At 46.2% G+C, this 21,106-nt stretch overlaps 1 protein-coding gene across 1 annotated transcript in view; it reads left to right on the top strand.

The window, feature by feature from the left end:
- The window catches only part of GPC4 (glypican 4), a gene marked incomplete at both ends in the record, with an annotated part of 65,287 nt that overhangs the window by 17,555 nt on the left and 26,626 nt on the right, over window positions 1-21,106 (top strand). Inside the window, 1 exon segment of the mRNA XM_080352439.1 lies at window positions 12,890-13,048. Within this exon segment, the coding sequence (XP_080208565.1) occupies window positions 12,890-13,048 (159 nt within the window).

A 21,106-nucleotide genomic window follows, 5' to 3' on the forward strand; every position in this document is an offset into this window, starting at 1 on the left:
ATCTGATAAAACCTTAAAAACCAGGTTTCCCATAAAGAAAAGTAGTAGTTCCACTTGAGGTGATAAAACCCACATCTGGTAAGCTTTGCTTGCTACCTCCTGATGACCTGTGAAAGAGCAAACAGTCCCCGCTCCAGAGGAGAGGACGCCAAACTGCCAATGCCGTAGCCTTGCCGTGGGGTGGACACACCAAAAAAAGCTCATTTGAGTGCAAAACCGGTGGGTTTTTGAAGAAGGAGCATCTTCCAGCTCCCATTTGGAGTTGCATGACAATGGTGTGTTGCTGCCTGCCGGCTGGCACAGGGAGCTTTAGAGCTTGGGATGAGGAGGGGCCGAGGTAATTGAAAGCAAACAAACAGCGAAGACAAAAAAAGAAACATAAAACAGCAAACCCAAAGCCACAAATAGAAAACAGACCTTCCAGACTGATTAGTTCAAATTTGTTTATTTGAAGTCCCAAAAGTTCGTATTGTTGCTCTTTTGGGGTGTCTCTCAAATTTGGCAATATGTTAACCGTGTGTTTTCAGATCGGCTTTTCCCAAGACGGAGCCTGTTTTTTGGTGTGTTGTTGTTGCTTTCAACTTTAAATTGAAAGGGGGATGTCAGGCTGCAAAGACTCATTTGTAATCTTGACATGCAGGTGCTGCTCTTGAGAGAATTATACTCTGCACAAGTTTTGTGGAGGGTTTTCCTTGGGCGTGTTAAAGAACAGTGAGCATTACGACAAGTTAACGACCACTGCTTTTCCCCCTCCCCGTGTCCCTGTTGGAAATAGGTTTAGGAATACTGATGCACTTATTGGCTTTGGGAAGCAGCAGAGACCTGATAAAGTCTGGTTTTACTTTTGGCTTTTAGGGTGTTTTGGACTGGAAGGTGCTTCCTACCTTCAGTAACAGATCGGTGGAGCAGCTGTAATGTATATATTTTTTACAGATTTGGTTGAAACACCTCTGAGCGCCCGGACAGAGGAATTATAGCTCCATTCTATTAACTGTTGGCTGTTAATGAGTCAGGTCTAAATGCCTTGATTGTGCCTGAGGTTTCTAAGCTGAATCCTTTGCATAGCATTGGTATGGCAAGAATGCCTCCCAAGGACAAGCAATGGCTTCCCAGTGCTTCTGCTGTGCCTCCCCAGGAAGGAGTAAGTACATTTTGGGTCATGCTGATACCATCTCGTGCCTTGGTGCTATCAAAGGGGGTGGAAGCTCCCTGCTGCTCCCGCAGCTCGGCTCTGATGTTCTCTCACATCCAGGCACGTTGTTTATCTTTAACCAAAGGCTTGGATAAGCTTCCAAAATAAATGTATGTAGTAGTCCAACTCGGTCTGCTTTGGCGGAGGTTTTCTGGAGTGACTCAAACGTTATAAATATGAAAGTAGCTAGACTTCAAATGCTGCTTTTGGATGAAGTTTTTGTAGTTGTCTCCTAAAGCAGCAAAGGGGAACCTTTGCTTGAAGGACTTTTTTTTTTTTCCCCCTATTTAACCCCTCCCCCCTTTCTCTTTTCATCTGCACCCTTCGTTCACATCTTCCTTCCTGATTAAGAGCTAATCAGCGAAGATAGATGAGTCCGGGAGCGTTGTGGCCCTTGGGACCGTGTGGCTCTGGCAGGTCAGGAGCCGGGAGGCACCGCGGGGTCACCGTCAGCGCCGCGGCGGAGGCTGGCTGAGCCGCGCTCCAGTGCACGGAGGAATGCGGTAACAGGATTTAAAGGAAACGTGCAGAACTAACGAGGATTAAGGCTAATTGTCTGCCCCATTCCTGCGAGGGGCAGCAGGATGTGGCCATGTGGGGAGCAGCCCTGCTCTACAAGGGGAAGGTCTCATAGTTGGGGTCTATTTGTTGGAGGACTTGGGGGGGTTTGGTTGGCTTGGTTGCTGTATGGAGAAATGGAAAATAGTGAATGGCAAAGAGGGGGGAAAAAGAAAAAAATTCTTCCATAAAGACTTCAAGGCTGTTGGAGCAAATATTTCTCTAGGTGATGGGAAACTTCCTACAAGTGAATGATTCTCGCCATGCCTGGGCTCTGTTTTTGCTGGTGTTGCACAACTGTTGCTTTGTACAGGGAGCTGATGGCCCCAACCTGCTGAATGCTCCTCCTGGGGCTGAGCTAAGGCTGGTATGAGGCCTTTTGTTGAAGGACTTTGTGTACCAGTGAGTTTGAGAAATAGTGTGATGCTGTTAGAGGTGCTTTGGGGACCTTACCTCTCCTTGCAGGTCAGGCTGGTTACTTAGGTCTTGCAGAAAGGCAATGGTGTGTATCCCTTGGCTTGAATAACAGGGGTTTTGGGCCGTGAAGGCACTTGGAGTTGGTCCTCAGCGAGCCAAAGGGATGTGAAACACTGGCTGGAGCTGCCCGTACATTAAGTGGGACCCAAGGGAGCTGGGTGGCCAGACTAAAAGCAATAATGACATTGTGTTTCTGTGTTTTGGGGAAGATTTGTCTCTGCCTGCAAGGAAGTGAAGTTTGCGTGTGGCCCAAACGGAGGATGGAGGGACAATGCCCTTTGGTGCCCTGGGTACCAGCAGGACCCTCTGGGCTGGCAGCACCCTGACAAGGGCAGATGGGTCTTGGGCATGGGTTGTGCAGGGGCAGGAGAGGGTGTCTGATTTCCTAGCATGACTCAACTCTTAGATTATAGCTGGACTTTGCTATACCTGAACTCTTAAAGCTTTCCATCTTTTCTCGTTTATAGTTTCAATTACCAGCAGTCGTAACTCCTGCCCTAAAAAAAAGCCCAATCAAGCAATATTCTTGCAAATTGAGAAAATGGAGTATTTCTCCTTGGTGCAGAACTTTAGCTCAGTTTTACTCCCACCCCGAACGAGGACCCTGGGGACAGGTGGCCCTGGGTGCTGCGGTGTGGGTGGCTGGTGGCACACGAGGCAGCAGGAGGGAAGGAGAGGAGGAGTTGATGCTCTGGTCCGAAGTCTGAGCTGCCTTTTCAGGGTGGGAAGTGCCCTTGGCAGCTGCTTGGGGTTGCATGGGTTGTTCTGTCAAAGCAAGGGGAGCAAAAATAAACCTTCTGTCCGTGTCACCTAGGACTTCTGAGTGGCCCTGGCTTGTCCTGGCTCTCTGCTGAGCCTCTGCATGCTGCTTACTGTCCTTCCTGCCCAAGCCACCCAAGGCAGGGTGAAGGAGCATGTCCTTATGGATGAAAAGCATCACCCTGCCAATTTCCAGATATTGGGGTGTGTTTGTACACTGCCTTTCAATGTAATTGTTTGCAGCTTGGTGTTTTGGTTTGGTTTATTTTTCCCCCTTTCCTTCCCTTTGGTGTAAAGTTGGTCTCAGAAGTGCAGCAGGTTCCTCAGTGCCTATTTTGGATCCCACAATAGGGAATTAATCTCTCTGGAAGTTAATTAACATCTCTCGTGTTCCAGTTGATAGAAAACTGTTTGTATAAAGCCCAGGGTGTTTTTTTTAAATTTTTATTTTAAGTTGAAAACAGGAAATTGTGGCTAAATTTCACGAGCTTTGTTTCTTATGTAAGGAATTAAAAACATCTTTAGGTTTTGGGCCTTTTTTAAAAATTTTTGTTGGGGTCATAGCTGCCAGTTCACGTGCCTTTAGTACTTTTATTCCTGTTGATGCATTTTTAACAGGTGGCAATGGCCGCTTTGTGTGATGGTGCATGCTTGGTTTTGTTTTTGCAAGCAGGAAAACTTTACTTCTGTCTAGCCCCTGTGTAGCTGGAGACATTGGAAAGGTGGTGTGTTTGGAGAGCTGACTGCACGGACACGGTACCAACACATCAGGACCGTGGTCCTTGCCTTGATATGCACTGGTGCCACCATTTGGGATTATTGCAGCTTTCCATGGTTGTGCAGCTCTCAGCTGGGGAGACCTTTATCAGACAGAGTGACTCCACGAAGCCCTGAACACCTTTTTTGGATTTGTTTTGGTCATTTGTTCCAGAACACAATTTGTACCAGCCCCAGAATCACTGGGGCTGCATGACCTCAAAACATTGCTGAAGCTTTCGAGGTTCATCTACTGCCAAATCTGGGACTTGCCAGCAGATGACCGATCCGTTGGCACGAGTAGGTGAGCCTGGGTGCATCTCACAAGAAACTACTGTGCGGCTCTGAAATGTGGTTTTGTGCATTGACGCTGGAATTGGCCGAGTTCAAAAAGGAAAGATGGGAAGGGGGGGGAAATACTGGAGAAGTGTTTGCCTGCCTGCGTGTGGTGCCTTCCCGAGCTCGTGAGCATCCCGGGGGTGCCCGGTGCGGGGTCTGCGCCGCGCATGGGGATGGGGGCTGGAAGTGGAAAGGGAAAATGCTGCTAAGAAGGAGAAAAATTACAGGTCGAACGACAGCCTTTGTGGCAGAATCCGTATTGGTTAGAGCTGCTTTTTTGGCAAATAGCCCCAAAGCTTTATGGGGGAGAAAAAACAAACAAAAAACCCTTCAAAAACAAACATACAAAACAACGACAAACAGGCAGGTTTTCTGGATTTGTTTCGCCCTCTTAATGGGGAATTTGAGGGAATAAATGAGAAATCTCACAAAGAAAGTGTCTCCAAGCCAGCTCTCTTCTATTTACTGTTCCTTGTGCCTGAGACTCCACTAATTCTGTGTATCTCCTGTTTCCAATGGATTCTCTCTCTTTTTTGTTTATTTTTTGTACTTGTGGGGTTTTTTTGGGTTATTCTTGTAAAATCTACTGGATTCTGTTGAATTGTGAAGCCTGATCACCGGCTATGTGCAGGGGGATTTTTGTTTGTTTTTTTAATTGACCTAAATTTTTACATATAGCCAGAATTACTGTCTTCAAGTGTTAGGCTTTCTAGCTGCTCTTTGGTGGCCCATGGAGGGCCTGTCTCAGCTGTCCCGGCAGTGGGTCTCTTATTCACCTTGTCTGTCTGTCCTCCTCACCAGAGAAGTGGAAAAGAACAAAGATAATTTTCAGCATAACTTGTCCATTGTGTAACACCTCCCATTTAAGGCAGGTAAGCAGAGACATGTTATGAAAACTCTTTCACGCCTAAAGAATTCAGTGGTAATAAGGAGAATTTGCATTTCCCAAGTTCTCACTCAGCAATGTCAAGTAGGGTTTTTTGGTTTTGTTTTTTTAATTAAGAAACAACTCTTGGTTTTCATTGAAGGTTGTTATCTTAGCTAGAGCCAGGGAGAATCCTCTTGTTAGCCAGAGCTATTTTACTTTCCAGGCTTGCTTAAATAATAAGTTTAATTATGTAGTATTTTTTTTCCTTGCCTTATTTGTATATTCAGGTCTTTGTGTGGTTTCTTTCTCTTTTGATGTTTGTAGAAATGCATTATCTTCATCTGTCTGGTTTGTGTTTGGTGTGCCACTAATTGACTCAATATCCTGTTTGTTGGAATGAAAGCATGCTCTATCATGACGTATTTTTCCAGGGTGTAAAAACTCACAGTATTTGGGCCACCCTGTTGGGAAGGAAATTGTTGGTTGCACTGTGGAAATGAAACAGCGATGGTATTTTTTCCCTCAAGTGAGTAGGTTTTAACTTTAAACGGACTCTTAAAACCCTGCTGGAGGTGAGATCCTGCCTACTTCTCGCTTGGACGTCACCTGCAAAGGACATAGTCCTGGGCTCAGATGTGCTCTAGAGAGTTTTGAGGTTTGGTTCTTGGGGATGTCCACCTGAACCTCTCCCTTGCCCAACCTCAACATGAGAACTGGGCAGGAGGGGACCTGGGTTGACTGGTGATACTTGTCCAGGGTGCTCTGCAGAGGGGAAGGAGGTCTTTGTCTTCTCTTTGGGGCTCAAGAGCTGTGTTAGGAGTGTGGGAAGTGCTCTCCTGATCTGCCCCTGCCCTGGAGGGATGTCCCAAAATCACTCTAGTTGGCCTCAATGGACCGTTTGCCCAGACTCGGTCCTTCAAGGACCTGGCTCCATCATGAGCCCAAAGAGGAGCTTTGTGGTAGTGACTTGGACGAGTGGAAGGCAAGAGCTCTTTTTGTGTCCTAAGTTGCTCTTTCCAGTAGAAAATTAAGGTTCCTAATGTGCGTTTGGCTTAATGTACACACATGGATATAAATCTCTCTTGTTCCCTTCGGGCCCTGACCCTCTTGGCACTAAATTTGGGAACCTGGAGCTGTCAACAAAGCAAAATGGAAAAGTAGAAGCCAGACAGACCTTGGTTGTGTATGGTATTTTAAGTAACTGTAGGTACGCGCTATGGAAATAATTAGGATTATTTGTTGTGTTGAAGGGAGGTATGTCACTGAGGTATTGTGTGCGCTGGCGTTCCCCGCGCCTGCAAGATGGATTAGCAGCTGAGTTAACAGATGCAGTAAAGCTCGACTGAAAATAGTTCACTGTTGTTAAGCATAGGTGAAAGGGCTTTGGTGTGTGTATCAAAGAGTGTATTTTGACTGCTTGACAAGTTTGCAAAAAGAAAAAAAAATCAGTATTATAAGCTTTCTCTGTGAGTCTGGGGAATTTTCTGTACCGTTAGAGTCATCAGCGAAAAACTGAAACGCACATTGATTAATAACCTAAGTGGAAGCACAGGGGAAGCAAGTGGCTTCAACATTAATAAGGCAAATAAACCATTTATATAAAATGGTTGCTAATTGAATGGGGTGTTAAATATGCTGCATGCTGGCACATGCTGCCAAATTGCGGTACTTCCATAATCCCACCAGTCAGCTTTGGAAGCTGACTGCGAGTGAGGTTGTCTTCTGGGCTAAAACCACCTGGGGGGCTGGAAAAAAGGGGTGCAGGTGGGGACGTGCATCTGTTATGGTTGAATCCAGGACCAGGGCTTCTGTGGCTGGAAGATGATGCTGGTTGCCAATCTCCACAGTGAGGACCTGGGTTCGGGTACGCGGGGTGCTCGCGCTCTCTTCTGGTGCTTTTCGGGTTTCAGATCCCAAGGGGAGTTGCAAGTGTTTGAGGAGAGAAAGAAAGGGAAGCTGACTCTGGTTGCATGATGGTGGCCTTCAGAATGGGAAACGGTTCATATTGGAAATGGGGTGTGTAATCTTGTGTCTGGTGGTAGATGTAGGGAGGAGGCTGCACAAAGCACTTCTGGAAGCGTGCAGTTGAAATAGTGGTTTGGGCTGGGATCATCGGAGGAGGTACAGCTCTGAATGTCCCAACTCGCTCTGAGCTGCTCTGACCAGAGGGTACCAGCAGTGCTGGATCGTTCGCAGGATGCGAGCTTAGAAACTTCTCTGCCCTTGGTGGGGGCATCACCTCCATTAGCAGGACATCAAGGCTGTTTTGCACATCTTCCTTCCTGGCACGTCACCATCTCCCCAGTAAAATAAACACAAGTGCCACAGCAGCACCCCTTTAAAAGCAAGCAGGGAGGACTGACAGCTTGGTGAAAAAGAAGCTCTCTGATAAGAGCCATCAACTGAGAATTCAAGTTTGCCCCTTACGCCCAGCAAAAACCATGTGTTTTAGCAGTGTGTGTGTAGGACAGCCTGGGGAGAGGCAGTAAGGTCACTTTTTTCCCCTCACTTTGGTGTTTGCGGCTTAGTGTCATTTCACCTGGGAATATTTATATGCCAAGATGCATATCTGCATTTCTGTAGTGCTTTTCATTAGCGAATATCTAAAAGCAGTATGAGCAGCGCTGAGAGTGACCCAGCCTTGCCTTGGGGTACAGGGACTGTTGTGGCTGTGGGTTGTGACAAGAGCCTGTAGGGGTTAAGGCAACACGGTTGCAGATGGGTTAGAGCGAGAGCTCATGGGCCATTCCTGTGGGTGCTGAGCATCCCCAGCTCTTTGTAGCCAGGAAAACAGCAGGTTTGGGTATTTTTGGGTACAATTAAAGGTGATCCGATTGGGTGGATGATTTGGCAGCCTTGTCTGTCTCAATGACTCCACCGGAGTCGATCACAAACTCGTGCTTTTCTTTCTTCTTCTCACCCCTTATTAACGTGGGGCCGGAGCAGCGGAGCTGTGCTCAAGAGTGATGCTAGTGTTTCTTGTCATCTTTGTTGGGGGTTTTGTAAAGCCTCGGTAGCATGTCAATTATATATGATGGGTGGAAGCCTAATATTCTGTGATAATTAGAAGGCAAGTCTAGTGTGAAATCGGATTAGAGCCCAGCATTACAGTCCAGGATTCCTTTGGTAGTTGGTTCAGAGGAAGTCATAAAGCTCTTTTAAAGATGACACAAGCCAATGTGTGCTGGAGGGAAGAGGCAGAGCAGAGCGCGAGGCTGAAATGGTGGCCCCCGCTCACCCTCCCGTTCTTCACCAGCCCAGCTTACCCCAGCCTGTTTTCTCATGTGGGAGCAAAGTCCAACAGTAACATCTCAGACCATAAACTGCTTTTGGCTGGCTCACCAAGCTGCAAGGAAGGGCTGGACTGTGTGCGGGAGTGTCTTAAAGGAATTACCACCCCGCCCCCCTCTCCGCCTAGCAAACCACTCCTGAAAGTTCAGCTAATTCTGCAGCTCGAGGTATGAACTTGGTCCAGGTGAGGAGAAGCAGGCTGGGAAGGCATGTTAGACATCTAGAAACAACATATTGAGAAGGTCTTGGAAAACTGTTTGGTGAAGGGAACTGCTTGTCAGGATCATGGAGCTCCCTAGTTTGTGCTGCACACTTACTCATTTGATGAAAACTTGTTTTCCAACACATTGCAAAATAGGTACTTGATTTGGAAGAAACTCTGTGTGCCCAGAGTCTGCTAAATGTGGTGTTTCTGTAATGGCTTAAATCATAAGTTTGCAAGATTACCTTTCTGAGCACATTTCCTTGGATGTACAGATGGTAACATCGTGTACCATTGCATTTCTATCTTTAAACCACCTCCTCCGTTCCCCAGAGGTGTGCTGTTAACTAGCCAAAGAGCAAGCTTCTTTTGTAATTTTGTCCCTTATTTATCTCTCTACATCCATATGTAATATAAAATAAAGTCTTGCTGCAACGAACCATGGGAAAGATCTGCTGCAAATCCAGGACTAGCTGCAGCAATGGTGTGCATATGTGGTAGATATTTGGAGTCTTTCTGTGCCACTTAAGCTCTTTTTGCCATGCAGCTCCCAACGTGATGATTGCATGCTCTGCCAAACAATTCAATAAAAAACCTAACTTGAAAGGAAGCTGTGGCAGAGTTCTATTTTTTTTTTTGCTCTGCTCACATGGTGATAAATTACAAAAGCTGCTGAGTCTTTAACGCTCAACAGTAGATGAAGAGTTGCCTTGTATGGGCATTGTTTGATGAGTTTTAGCTTGTGAAATAATTATTGCCGAATGTGTCCTCTACAGCGGGTGCACACCATGAGTGTTCTTTGCATAACATACATAAACATTAGATCTATGTTTAAGTGTGCCTAAATACTTACGCTTTTCACTCGTTTTCCTTAGAGGAGTTCACTGCCAGCTGGAAAGATGAAGAGTGTTGTCTTTGGTCTTGTCTCTAGGTCGGTGTTTTCTGTGTGTGTAACTGGTCCATGCTCAAATGGACAGCTGGCAGTGCCTGCTTTCCAAGCTTCACCATCTTTATCCCCCTGCACACCATGGTTGTACCACTGTTGTGTTTTGAAGCTGTTGTCCGATAACGCTATGCTTTGGGGTCTGTCTGTGGAGGTGTAAGCAGTTTCCAACACGGCAGCCGCATACTGAAGAGCCCTGTGATGGATCCACCACCCAAGCAGGCAGTGGGATGCTGGCATGTTGCGTTGTTCCTCCTGCAAATTCAGGGGTGGGATGAGTCCCATGGATGGATACTGAACGGATCAGCTCTGCCAGCTGACTGAACATGAAAGCTAAACATGAGATTTCTTGGTAACTGTGTCAGTGCCTGTTGCTTTGCTCAAGTGAGGATATACTCTCAGGGATGTGGAAGTGTTAAGGACAACTTTCCTCATGGGGAAACAGGGGCCCACAGTGTCTTCCAGTGACTTTCTATTGGTATCTCCTACTGTGGTGTAAGAAAACTGCAAGAAAGGCAGCTCACAGCCCTAAACCTTTTTATTTGGTGATTGGTTTTGTTTGTTTGGTGGTTGTGGTTTTTTTGTTTTGTGTTTTTTTTAATGCCGGGTAATACAGTGCATCCTTCTACGATTGGGACTGAGTAGCCAGAGGTCCTCAGCCCCAGACAGAGCTAATTCTTGATCACAGGCCAAGACCACATAGTACTGACATGACTGAGAAATATCTTCCATAATTAGATTGCTTGGTCATTCATTTTTGAATGTCTGAGTTGCATTTTGGAGCGTAATTTCTTAATAATCAACCAACTGGGATCTGTTCAAGCTTGATTTACTATCAGTAGTGTTCTCCTTGCTCGGCTTTGCATGTGTGTCCCAAGGCGGCACTGTGCAAATCTGGGATGAGGGGAATCAAAGAAAAATGATTTTACTGTGTAATGTTAGGGGGGTGGTAACTTTAGTTTACAAGTATAAATAGATACAAAAAATATTACTTGTTTTTGTGAAATACATTGGGCTTTTATTTTTTTATGGTAAATAAATTGTAGGAGTTGTTAAAAGCACCGTTTTAGGATTCCAAGGGCATCTGTGGACAATTTCAGGAGCATCTTCAAAGTATAACTAGGGAAAGAAATCCCACTATCAGTAGGTTTGAATTTGCCAAGTAAGGTAGAGTTTTACCCCTCCAACACAGAAGAATGGTGAGTATGTGTGTTATAACCACCAAACACAGGCATACGTCATGGAAAATGGTACTGAAATAATGAAGTGCATCTGAGGTAAAATATTTCTAACATACTCCTGCTCCATAAGAAATTTTGAGAAAAACACAACTGCTTCAAGACTTTTGAAATTGTTTTGATGCCACAAAACTGTCGCTCTAGCTGTAATTATCATTTCGCTGCTGCTTGTTTCATGTTGTGTCAAAGAGCCTTAGTCCTGTATTGGAAGCAGAGCAAAGAGATTCAAAGTGAAACAGAGCGGTAGCACTCGGACACTTTCTTTTTTTGATGCTTGCTGGTAAGGCAGGCTCATAGAGGAGTCCTCAGGTGTGCTCCAGGATGGGTTTGGTGGGCAGGATGCAAAAATGCCTATTTCTGTCTTTTAAATGACTTATCAAGCTAAATGGAGCTGCATCCTTCAGTGCTTGCACCCCTTAATGCTCCTTCTCTGAGATGCGAAGAAACAGGCTCCATGGAAGAAAAATGTATCTGTAAGGAGACAGCAAGATTTTGCAGTGTTTTCCGAAGGCTGTGCCTAAGCTGTGCTGCTTCCCATAACAGACTTTGAGCTTTCTGTAACTCTAAAGCAGCGGATGGTCTTGTGCAATAAATTAGCTGTGGCAGCATTATCTGTCGGTCAAGGTCTCTCTCTAATGCCAGGGAAAACAAACCCTGTAGTGCAAAATGGAAAGTAGATTTAGGAGGGGGGGTTCTTGGGAATTATTTATATAAATATTTATCTATATATAATAATATATTTTTTAATGGTTTTTCAGTGTCTGAAAGGAGAGATACTAACATTTCTGGGTGAGAAAATGATGCAAAGGTTCAATAGCTGGGCAAATGATGTTGTTATGAGATATTACACAAGGCAGGCAGAGCAGCAACTGCTTGCATTAGTCACAGGCAGGCTATGTTTTGCACCATGCCAAACCTGCTTTTTCTCTAGACTGCGTTTGATGCTCCAGCAGGTAGGATGGCTCTTCAGTAAGTGCATGGTTCCCGGCCTGTTGTGAAGAGGGGGGCTGACAAGTCCTTTGTAGCTCTTGATGTGAGTCGCTGAGTCTCTGAACCTCTGGTTGGAGGTTGTTGGTTGCTTCCAGGGTGTGAGCACGTAGGGAAGAGCCTTTGCTGCTCCATCTGCTTCCTTGGGATGAAGGATAAGGTTTGGCAATGGGGCGTGAAATAGAACGCAGCAGCTTACAGGTAGACTCTGTCTTTTGAAATACCACCTGACTTGAAAGGATGATTTTCTCATCATTAACTGCTTGTTTTGATCACATCTTCAGCATTGACAAGGATTTGCACAGTTTGCTCAAGTTTGAACAGCTTTAGCATCAACAAACCTGCCTGTGATGGTGCTGCATTGTGGGACCTGTCGTAGAAGCTGGGGCTGAGGGTTCCTATGAAAATAATTTGTCTTGGGCCACAAAACTCACCAGCAGCATTTCACTGGTGGTGCTAGACAAGGTCAGCTTCATCCTACATTGCAATGAGATGCTCTCAAAGCAGATTATATGGGGTCAGGTCCTGTGTCGAGATTGTCTGTGAAATTCTGAAATGCAGCTATGGTAGATACTGAAGCACTTTGGTTGCTCTGACCAAGCTAGATTGAGCCAGGTGACTTTTAGGAGAGAGTTTTCTTTCAGAGTGAAGGAAGAAAAATCTGTTTGAATTCTCCAAAAACAAACACTGAATTTTTCCCAGGATTATGTCAGAAAACTGTAAAATGAGGAGTTGGTAAATACAGAGCTTTTTCGTGAGCTCTTGCATAGAACAAATAGATTTTAATATCTGTGATAATGTGCTTCCGAGAGAGATTATTTCTCCTGTAATAACTGGAGGTGAGGTGGTGAAGAAGAAAGGATTTATCTGTACCAAAAGAACCATTGCCATTGATACTGTGTTGTGTATTAACTGAATGAATTAGAAGTAATTAAAATTCTCAGCAAAATCTTTGTGGAAGATAACATAGTATGTACAGGTCAATCTGCTGGTTCTTCAAATTACGCTGTGCAAGATGAGTATCTGTTTATTCCATTTATTAAGTGAATAAATAAGACACTTTTTAATGTTCTTGCAGAAGGGCAAGGCAGGGTGTTCACATGTGTTGCTCTAGAGTTCCTCTATAGAATCAGGTTTTGTTAGGCCAGATACTGGTCCTGAATTTGCAGCGAGGGAGGGTCTCCTTGGGAGATGATGCTGCAGGTCCTTGCAAGCCAGCGTCTTTGCCCTTGCATAGAGAATCCTTTTAACTTGGGATATTTTCTTCTCTGCTTTTCAGGTGACCACTTGAAAGTCTGCTCACAAGGCTACACATGCTGCTCTCAAGAAATGGAGGAGAAGTACGGTCAGCAAAGTAAACACGACTTCAGAAATGCTGTCGTAGAGCTTAGCAATCACTTACAAACCATGTTTAGTTCCCGATACAAGAAGTTTGATGGTAAGTGCAGAGACCTTGAACTTTCTCTTCTTGGGATAAAATGTAAAAAATCCCCATCCTGTTGTTCTCTATGAAGTTGTACTACTCTGCCTCCCCCTTTGCTGGGGAAGTTCATGACTCCTGGCTTGTCTTGCAATCCCGTGAGAGAGAAACATTTGCTGATTATGGCTGCTTTTTTCCCAAAGAGAGAGATCTTTCTTTCTGATTAATCTTGTCAAAAAAACGTTTTGCTCTTAATGTAAGATTGCAGTTAGTTTTGTTGGTACATCTCTGCAGTGCGTGTAATTGTAACATGGACATCTTGTGGGCCCGATCAACAAAATTCCTGATCTTTCCCAGTACGTTGCGAACAGACAGGATTTGTATCCATCTCACTTAGCCTTTAGGACTAACTAGAGCGGCAGATAAATACAGAGCTGGTTCTGTTCCGAGGCCGAGGGTTCAAGTGTGATGCAAGGGCAGGAGCAAAATGAACAGAGTCTCTGCTGAATTGCCATCGCTCGAGAGACTCTAACTGCTGACTGATAAGCAAATGACTGGTCTTGGTGTTGCCTTTGGATCTGCAGTGGTGTTTTGTCAGCCTGCACCTCCATAGGCCACACTGGGCTCATGGGAGTTGCAGGAAGGAATTCCCAGAGGTGTCTGACTCACACCCTTCCAGCGTTGCCCACCGCTCCGTTGAGAATGCTTTGGTACATCTCTCTTGCAAACAAGGGGAGTCGATGCCACAGCATGGGGCACAGCACCCATCTGAGGTCTGAGCAGCATCTCTTGGTTGTGCTGCTGAGCTCCTGGCTGTGGCAGATCCCATGGGGTCTGCAGGCACTCGGTGCTCCCGGTCACTGCAGCCCCTGTGCCTGGGCATCAGGTTCCTGCCTGGGTTGTCCCTGTTGGCTGGGGAAGCGAGGTGACACCCACATGCACGTGGAAATAACTGAAGAGGAAAGTGGACTGGCTTGTTGAGGCTTTTGTTCTGCTTGTACATCATCATCATCACCACCTGGTAGCAGAGAGCAATTCCACTGCACAGCTCCTCTAGGCCTTTTTCTCCTCTGTTTGGTCACTGATTCAACGTGGGTTTTCTACTAATATCCTGAAGTCTGTGTGTTGAACCTCCCAGGAACTTCCTCTACTTTACTGTAACAGGTAATAGCCCCTTTCTTTCAAGAGGTATTGGCACTCAGGTGAGCAAAAAAGTCCCTGGGTATGAAATTGCAGTGAGTCAAAGTGGAATTACGTAATCATCTTGATAGCATCTAAATCAACTAGCTAAATATTTCCCTCTTAACCTCTGTTGTCTCTACCTGCTGGTACACCAAGGGGTAATAGAGAGAGAACCAAAGTGTCTAGACTTGCAAGCTTATTAAATGCAGAACAAGACACTTAATGAAATCCAGCCCATAGATAAGCTCTTTCAAAGAGACCAGAGGAACTTCACCTTAGATGAACGACGAGGCTGTTTGAAATGCTGCATTGAAAACAAAGAGCATGCACGGTTCGCTGTATTCCCTGACGCGGTGCAGACGTATTGCAAGGCGTGTCTGCCCGTTCGTGGGATGAGAGATGGCTGCAGGGCTGCACGATGGCAGGGGATATTAAGCTAAGCTGAGCTGGATATCTGTCAAAAGCACAAAGCTTCAAAATGGGTGAGCTTTTACAGGAAGCTCTGTAGGAGCTGTTTTGTTTGCGCTGTGTGGTTTTCCCATCAGCCCCTCGCAGTGTGCCCTGTGCTGGTCTCATCCTGATCCTAGCCCTGGGAGTCCTGGACAGGCAAATCTGGAAGGGGATGGGGTGATCCTGTTGCTGGAAGCTGGGTTTGCTGTGCCCAGCCTATCCCTGAGGGGTGTTTCTCTGCCCTGTACGAAACTAATGAAGGAGAATTAGCAACCTCCTCAGCAAAGCCTAATGGCCACGTCTTTGAACATTTGTGAATATCAAATCTCAATCTTCATTTGCTGCAGACAAAGCTGATGTAGGGTGGCTTTTTTTGTTTGTTTGTTTGTTTTGGTTTGGTGTTTTTTTTTTTTTTTTTTTAATCTTACCTGGGGTGGAAGCAGAGATTAACTCATTACCATCCTGCATCATTTACCTCTTGGAAGACTTTTAATCGTGATGCCTCTTTCCTTCCAGCCCCATCACCTGGTGACACCCCTCTCAGCAGCACTCTTGCTGTGGCTGGGGCAGGCTGGGGAGTCTCCTCTCTGAGGTTTTCAGACCCTCCTGCAAACATTTTGGAGCGCCATGCCTGATAGTTGTGTTGGTTTGTTTCTAAGAGCCTCCTACTGACTGACAGGCTGATTTGTAGTGTGGTTATTTCCTTCCTTCAGTCCTGGTGCTTGGTCACTGGGTTGGCTGTGGTCTGTTCTGCCATGCAGCTTTGAGTTTTCCTTGTCCAATGTAATTGTTCCCCCTTTTTTTGGGTGTAATGTGCCCAGCCATGAGGAAAGGGAGATGATCAAGACCCATGTTTGAAAAGCGTGTGATTCCTTCCAGAGCTCTTTCTTTGCGTGGGTCCATGCTCTGATTTTAGCATTTGCAGCTCTGTAGAGCTTCCTCATTGCTCGTAGCTAAATCTGTTCAGATGAAAATAAAGCAGACACAAAATGAGCTGCGCACCTTCCTCTGTTTAAGGAGAAATGCTCTGTGCTACAGCTGTGTAGAAGGACTGAGTAGAGTTATTGCAGAAACTGAATTCACTTCACTTAACTGGTCTCCCAGCAAGGCAAGCGAATGCTCCTCTTGCAGGCTGACACATCCCTGTGCTGCGAACAGCCCCTCCAGGGTGCAGCTCAAGGAGCAAACTGTGTCCTCCAGCTCTTTCAGAATCTTTGTCGCGTGTTCTCTGGCTGCTAATCTCTCAGCCTTGACATTCAGGAGGTCCCAGAGGAGAGGCGGACCAGTGCTGCCTCTGTTATGTGCTTGACCTTTGCAGCAGTTGCTGCTGCAAAAGGACAGTAGAAGTGGTGGCACATCCCTTGGATGGATGCTGGGATGCCCCGTGGCTTTTGCATCAGCTGTTGCTGGAATGCTGTGTGCTGTCGGAACTGTTGCCAGAATTGCTCTGATCCGACACCAAAGCCGTACAGAAATGGATTATCTCCTCTTAATCGGGAGCATGGAACAAGCTGCTGATTATCTGTCCCCAAAGGGCTGGCCAGAAGTCATTTGGGCTCCTAATGCATAACGTGACCGTGTCAGATCCTCCTGTGCACGTTTGGTTTGCAGACTCTGGGGGAAGACTAGAGCTTGAGAGTCCTGTCTTTTTGATATCCTGTCTAAACATTTGCTTATGGTACAGCTATGTGTGCTCCTGGGGGTCTCTCCTGTTGTGATTTAAACCACTAGCCCAATCCCAGTGTGGCAATGAGATGTATCTTTTCAGCAGTAAGGGAAATGCTTTTTAAATAAAATAAAAAATACCTTGGGACTTGTTGGATACCCCATTGCTAGATGTTTTAAGAGGTGAAGATTTGCTGTTTTTTTCTGGCATACATGTTCTCAGATTGCATGTTTATTGAGAAATTAGTGAATGGGATTCTCTAGCCATGTAAGCATCTCCCTCCATGATAATGACAGCCATGGGAAAACCACAAAGGTGTGTGACTGTGAGGACATCTCATGCCACAGAAGCAGCTACAGCAGTCAGGGAGTGGAGTGTTTAAAATCTACTTTTGCCTTGTCTCATCTTCACTAGTTAGTGCCCTTGCCTTCCCTCTGCAAGCAATGAATAACAGTAATAGGATTTATGGTGACATTAACACTGCATAAATGGTTGGTCCCATTTATTAAACTCCAGCTTTCACCTCTTTTGACCTTTTTGGCTGAAGTTTTTCCACGCCAGGGTCTGTACTAGCCAAGCAGTGCTTTGGGGAAATTGCTCAGCTGTTCTGAGGAATTAGAGCAGGGACGGGACATAGCTCATAACTCTTCTTCAGCATTTCCGCTGTTGTGTTGCTTCCTAGATAGGATGTTCTTAGTTTTTTCTTATTTAGAGGCTGCTGAGCTTCTGCCCTGTGGGGCTGAGTCCAACAAGTGACTGTTTCTTCTCCTGCCCCTGCATTTAACAAGCACTTTTGCTGTTGCACTTAAACCATGTCTTGTCCCTTTCTTCTGCACCCTCTGGATGGAGGTGAACATGAGATGGTCTGTCCCCAGGCTGGGCTGGGAGGAGGTTTGGTGTTCCCAGTGCCCAAGAGACAGAAGGATTTTTACAACGTGGTATAGCCTGAACCAGCATCTGGGAAGCTATTAAATGTTAGAGTCCCATCTCTGGTCTGTTCCCCCTGAGATGTCCGTTAGTGTTTAAGATAAAACAAATACAGAAGTGTAAAACAAAACCCTTTTGGGACAATGAGTGGAAAGAAACTGAACTCAGAGCAGCTGGAGGTGGCCAAGGGTCCCTGAGACCTGGATGCATGAATAACTTCCAGTCATTGGGTTGTGGCTGAGTTTGAGTGTCTAGTCTGGGGGGACATTGGCCAAATACCTTCCAAACTGCTGAAACTGAGGAAACCTCCCCCTGTAATCTCTTTCATTTCTGAATTTAGATTTTGTTGTTTGGATACCCCTTGCCTTCCAGCTGCTGTCTCCAGCTAGGAGTTAGCAGGGATGTGTGCTGGGACAGGGGGATGCGTGGCTGAGAAATAGTAATAACTAGGAATGACGCAGGAGGGACAAGGGAAAGCTTTTTGTGCTCTCCGCTGCTCTGGGCTGTGTGGAGGCAAACGGTGAAAGATGAGCCCCGCAGGTGCCCAGCCCACCGCTCCTATAGTTAGAACCTGGCAGACCATGGGGATGCTCTGCCTTACGGAAATAACTGCCCTTTGGGGACCTTCATTTCACATTTACTCTTTTATTGGAAGCTGCCTGCAGGAGCAGAGTCCTAGGGCTTCATCCTTCTTGTGTGCCAGGGTCCCCAGGCACCCAGGACCATGGGGTGAGTCCTGTCTGCTGGAGTTCTGGGTGTTGTGACACAGCAGGAGTGCTGAGAGTAGAGACCTGGTTGGACCTTCGATGCTTGCCGGGCCAGAGTCATGTGGTATTTGTGCATCTGAATAAATCTGTGCAATGGAGAGAGCTCTACCATTACAACCCATCCTCCAGTGAGTGAGCTGATGATGACTGCATCGTTAACATACAAATAATACAGTGGTTTTGTCTGTCTGCTGCCACTCGTGTCTAGATGAAGGCGCAGCCTTGTTCTTCCCTCTTCAACCTTATACCAAACCTTATATCAACCAGGGCAGAAAACAGTGGGAAGGTCCCTCCAATTTTACAGTATAAGCAGTTGCTGAGAGCCAGTCCTTTAGACTTAGTTTCAGACCTGTTCTTGCCTGGGTTGACGAAGGAGTGATTTATGAGAAGCAGGAGGGAGCAACCACCAACACACTTCTGTTAGGAAATCCCACTTGTAGGCTTTTGTTTTTGCTTTCCCACTTGCTGCAGCAATAATCAAACAAATTGTCTGCTGTCTGTACACTGGAAGTTTGTTTACTTTATTTTTCTTTTAACTGGCTCTTCTCCATCTGGAGATTTTTAAGGGGGTGCATGAACCGCTTTGGTTTTAGTGTTGTTTGTTGAGAAAGGTGATGGTTTTCTGACAATGGGGGACCAGACCTCTGTTTTGGGAGCCTCAGAAAGATCCTGTTGTCAAGTCATCCCAGAAGGAGGAGATCTCAAAGTGGGGGAAGGCTCCTGTCCTGTAGGTTGGGGTGGGGAGGAAGAGAGACTAGATTTTGTAATTGAGCAAAGGCTTCAGTAACGGGCAAAACCACTTTGCGTATGGGCTTGGAGGGATCAGTCAGTCTTCTGCATCTCATGTCCAAGTAGTTCTGCTGTTAAGATCACAAGCAAACTGTTTTTGCCATTTTGGGTTTTTTCCCAAAGCGAAGATGTGGGCAGCACGCCTTATACTTGGCTACAGGAAACGTGCCGGGTGCTCTCTGGTTACTAATTGCTGTCAGCCAGTCAATGAGCTATTGTTTGTCTGTTTAAAATTAACTCTCTCTTCCTCCTTCCTGCACAAAGAAGCCACCTAGCCTATGCATGGGCTCCCATTGGAGGGTCTTGGGAACTGCTCCTCTGGATGCCCTTTTTGTTGGTGGTGTTTTGGGGTCCCACGAAGGGCTTGGGAGTGTGATATTGCACTAGTGCAGAGCTGGAGCTATAAGTGTTAAATGTACTGTAATGTCTTAGAGTCCAGCTGTTTGCATGCTGGATGAACAAATAAGAGAGGTGGCCCTTGCTGGAAGAGCTCTCAGTGCAAACATAATGAGATGAGGGGAACTGAGGTAATAGGAACAATATAGCCACCCCCACCATTCAGCCTCACGAGTCCTCCTCAAGCTCTGCAACAGCTGTTGTAGGAAGGGAGGCTTGGAAAAGATGTATGTGTGAAATACCTTAGCCAGTGTCCCAGAAAGCTCCACTGAACGGGGCTGTGGAGGAGGCAACTTGAAGGAACTTGCTTTCAGATTTTGTGGGTGACATTTGCTGTTTCAGGGTGGAAAGTTGGTGTGTTGGTACCAAACTGACCTCAATCAGCAGGCTAAAGCAGCTGGGAAATTGTAGTTGTGTTTGAAAGGCCGGCTGAGGTTGAAGAATGAGTGCGGTGAAAACTAGATGGGGTGGAGAGTGGAGGGAAGAGCAAGCAAATGGAGGGAAAAGAAGCAGCAGCAAGGGAGGTGTGCTGGGGAGCATGGCCGTTGAGTCATGGTCACGAGGAGGAGGATGGAAGCACTGGGGATGAAGGACCTGCTGCTTGAGGAGATGGCGGCTTGGGTGCAGCAGGGAGAAACCCACTATAGCCGACCCAGAACGGGACGTGTGAGCAGTGACAGTCCCTGAGAGCGGGAATGAGGAGTCTGCAAAGTCTGGACTCATCCTCCTGCATGGGAAACGGCAGAGCGGGATGGACCAAGGGCATTTCTGCGGTTGCCGCTTTCCTAATTCGTGGGATGGCTGCTAGATGCAGCAGGATGTGATGTGCTGCTGTGTGATTCTTGAACCACAGGTGGCATTCTCCATCCTGTTTCTATCCCCCTCCTCCTTCATTGCTTCTTATTCCTTTAACGAGCTGGGTCTCCGTGAGATGGCAGTGGTATCATGCTGTGTTTTAGCTTCTTCCCTGCTCTTCTGGGCTCCTGCCAGCCCCAGGGTGCAGATGAGGATTATGTTTTTGCGCCCTCAAGAAACAAGAAGTTCTAGGAATCCGTTTTTTTGGTGGTTGTTTTTTCTCCTGTGAGGCTGCAGACCAGTTGTTATTGTCTTGAAGCCTTTCGCTAATCAAGCGAAGTTTGGGGAGATGATGATGTGCCTCCCAGCTGTCCAAGGCTCATGTGTTGGGGCCGTTGCTGTGACACTGGTGTGATTTGAGCCTGTACTACTTCACACTCCGTGGAATAGTTCTTCCCATGTCGGTAAGTGCTAACACATGTTTGAAAACAGGACAGAGGAACGGCTTGTGGATTTGCCCTGCCCTTCCTGAGTTCATATTCAATAAATGTGTTAACACTATGTATTCATCGGTTTCTCAACACTTCTGGAAAAAGGTTGTTAAGCTACAGTTTGTTTTTCCCTGGTGGAAATTACAAATGTGGTTTATGCAATAAAGGAAGTGAAGGTGTATTAAAAGTAATGAGGCACATTTAGGAAAAAAAACCAAAACAAAACAACTTTTTCCTTTGGAGTAGGTGGCACAGCTACGCATGGCTTCACCTTCGAGGTGAAGAGAGCTATGAAACGTGTCTCTTTTCCTCCCAGTTCCTTTTATCTGTCTGGACTGAATTCTGCTCCACATGTTAGGAGCAGCTGCAGGGTGGAGTTTGCATCCATAGATGCACCTCTGCAAAGGGCTGGGCCGGTGCTGGCCCCTCCGGCGCTGCCTTCGGGGCTCGGCCAGGAGCCCTCGTCTGGGAATCCATCTTGCTGTTGTGGACATTTTATGAGTAAATTACTTTATGAGAAAATATAATTAATCTCTTTGTGGTGGTATTCTCCTGTATACACTAGAAAGCATAATTGTCTACACAGGCAAGCAAATTAAAGGTTTCGGTAAGA

The sequence above is a fragment of the Nesoenas mayeri genome (assembly GCF_963082525.1).
Source record: "Nesoenas mayeri genome assembly, chromosome: 13".
NCBI lineage: Eukaryota > Metazoa > Chordata > Aves > Columbiformes > Columbidae > Nesoenas > Nesoenas mayeri.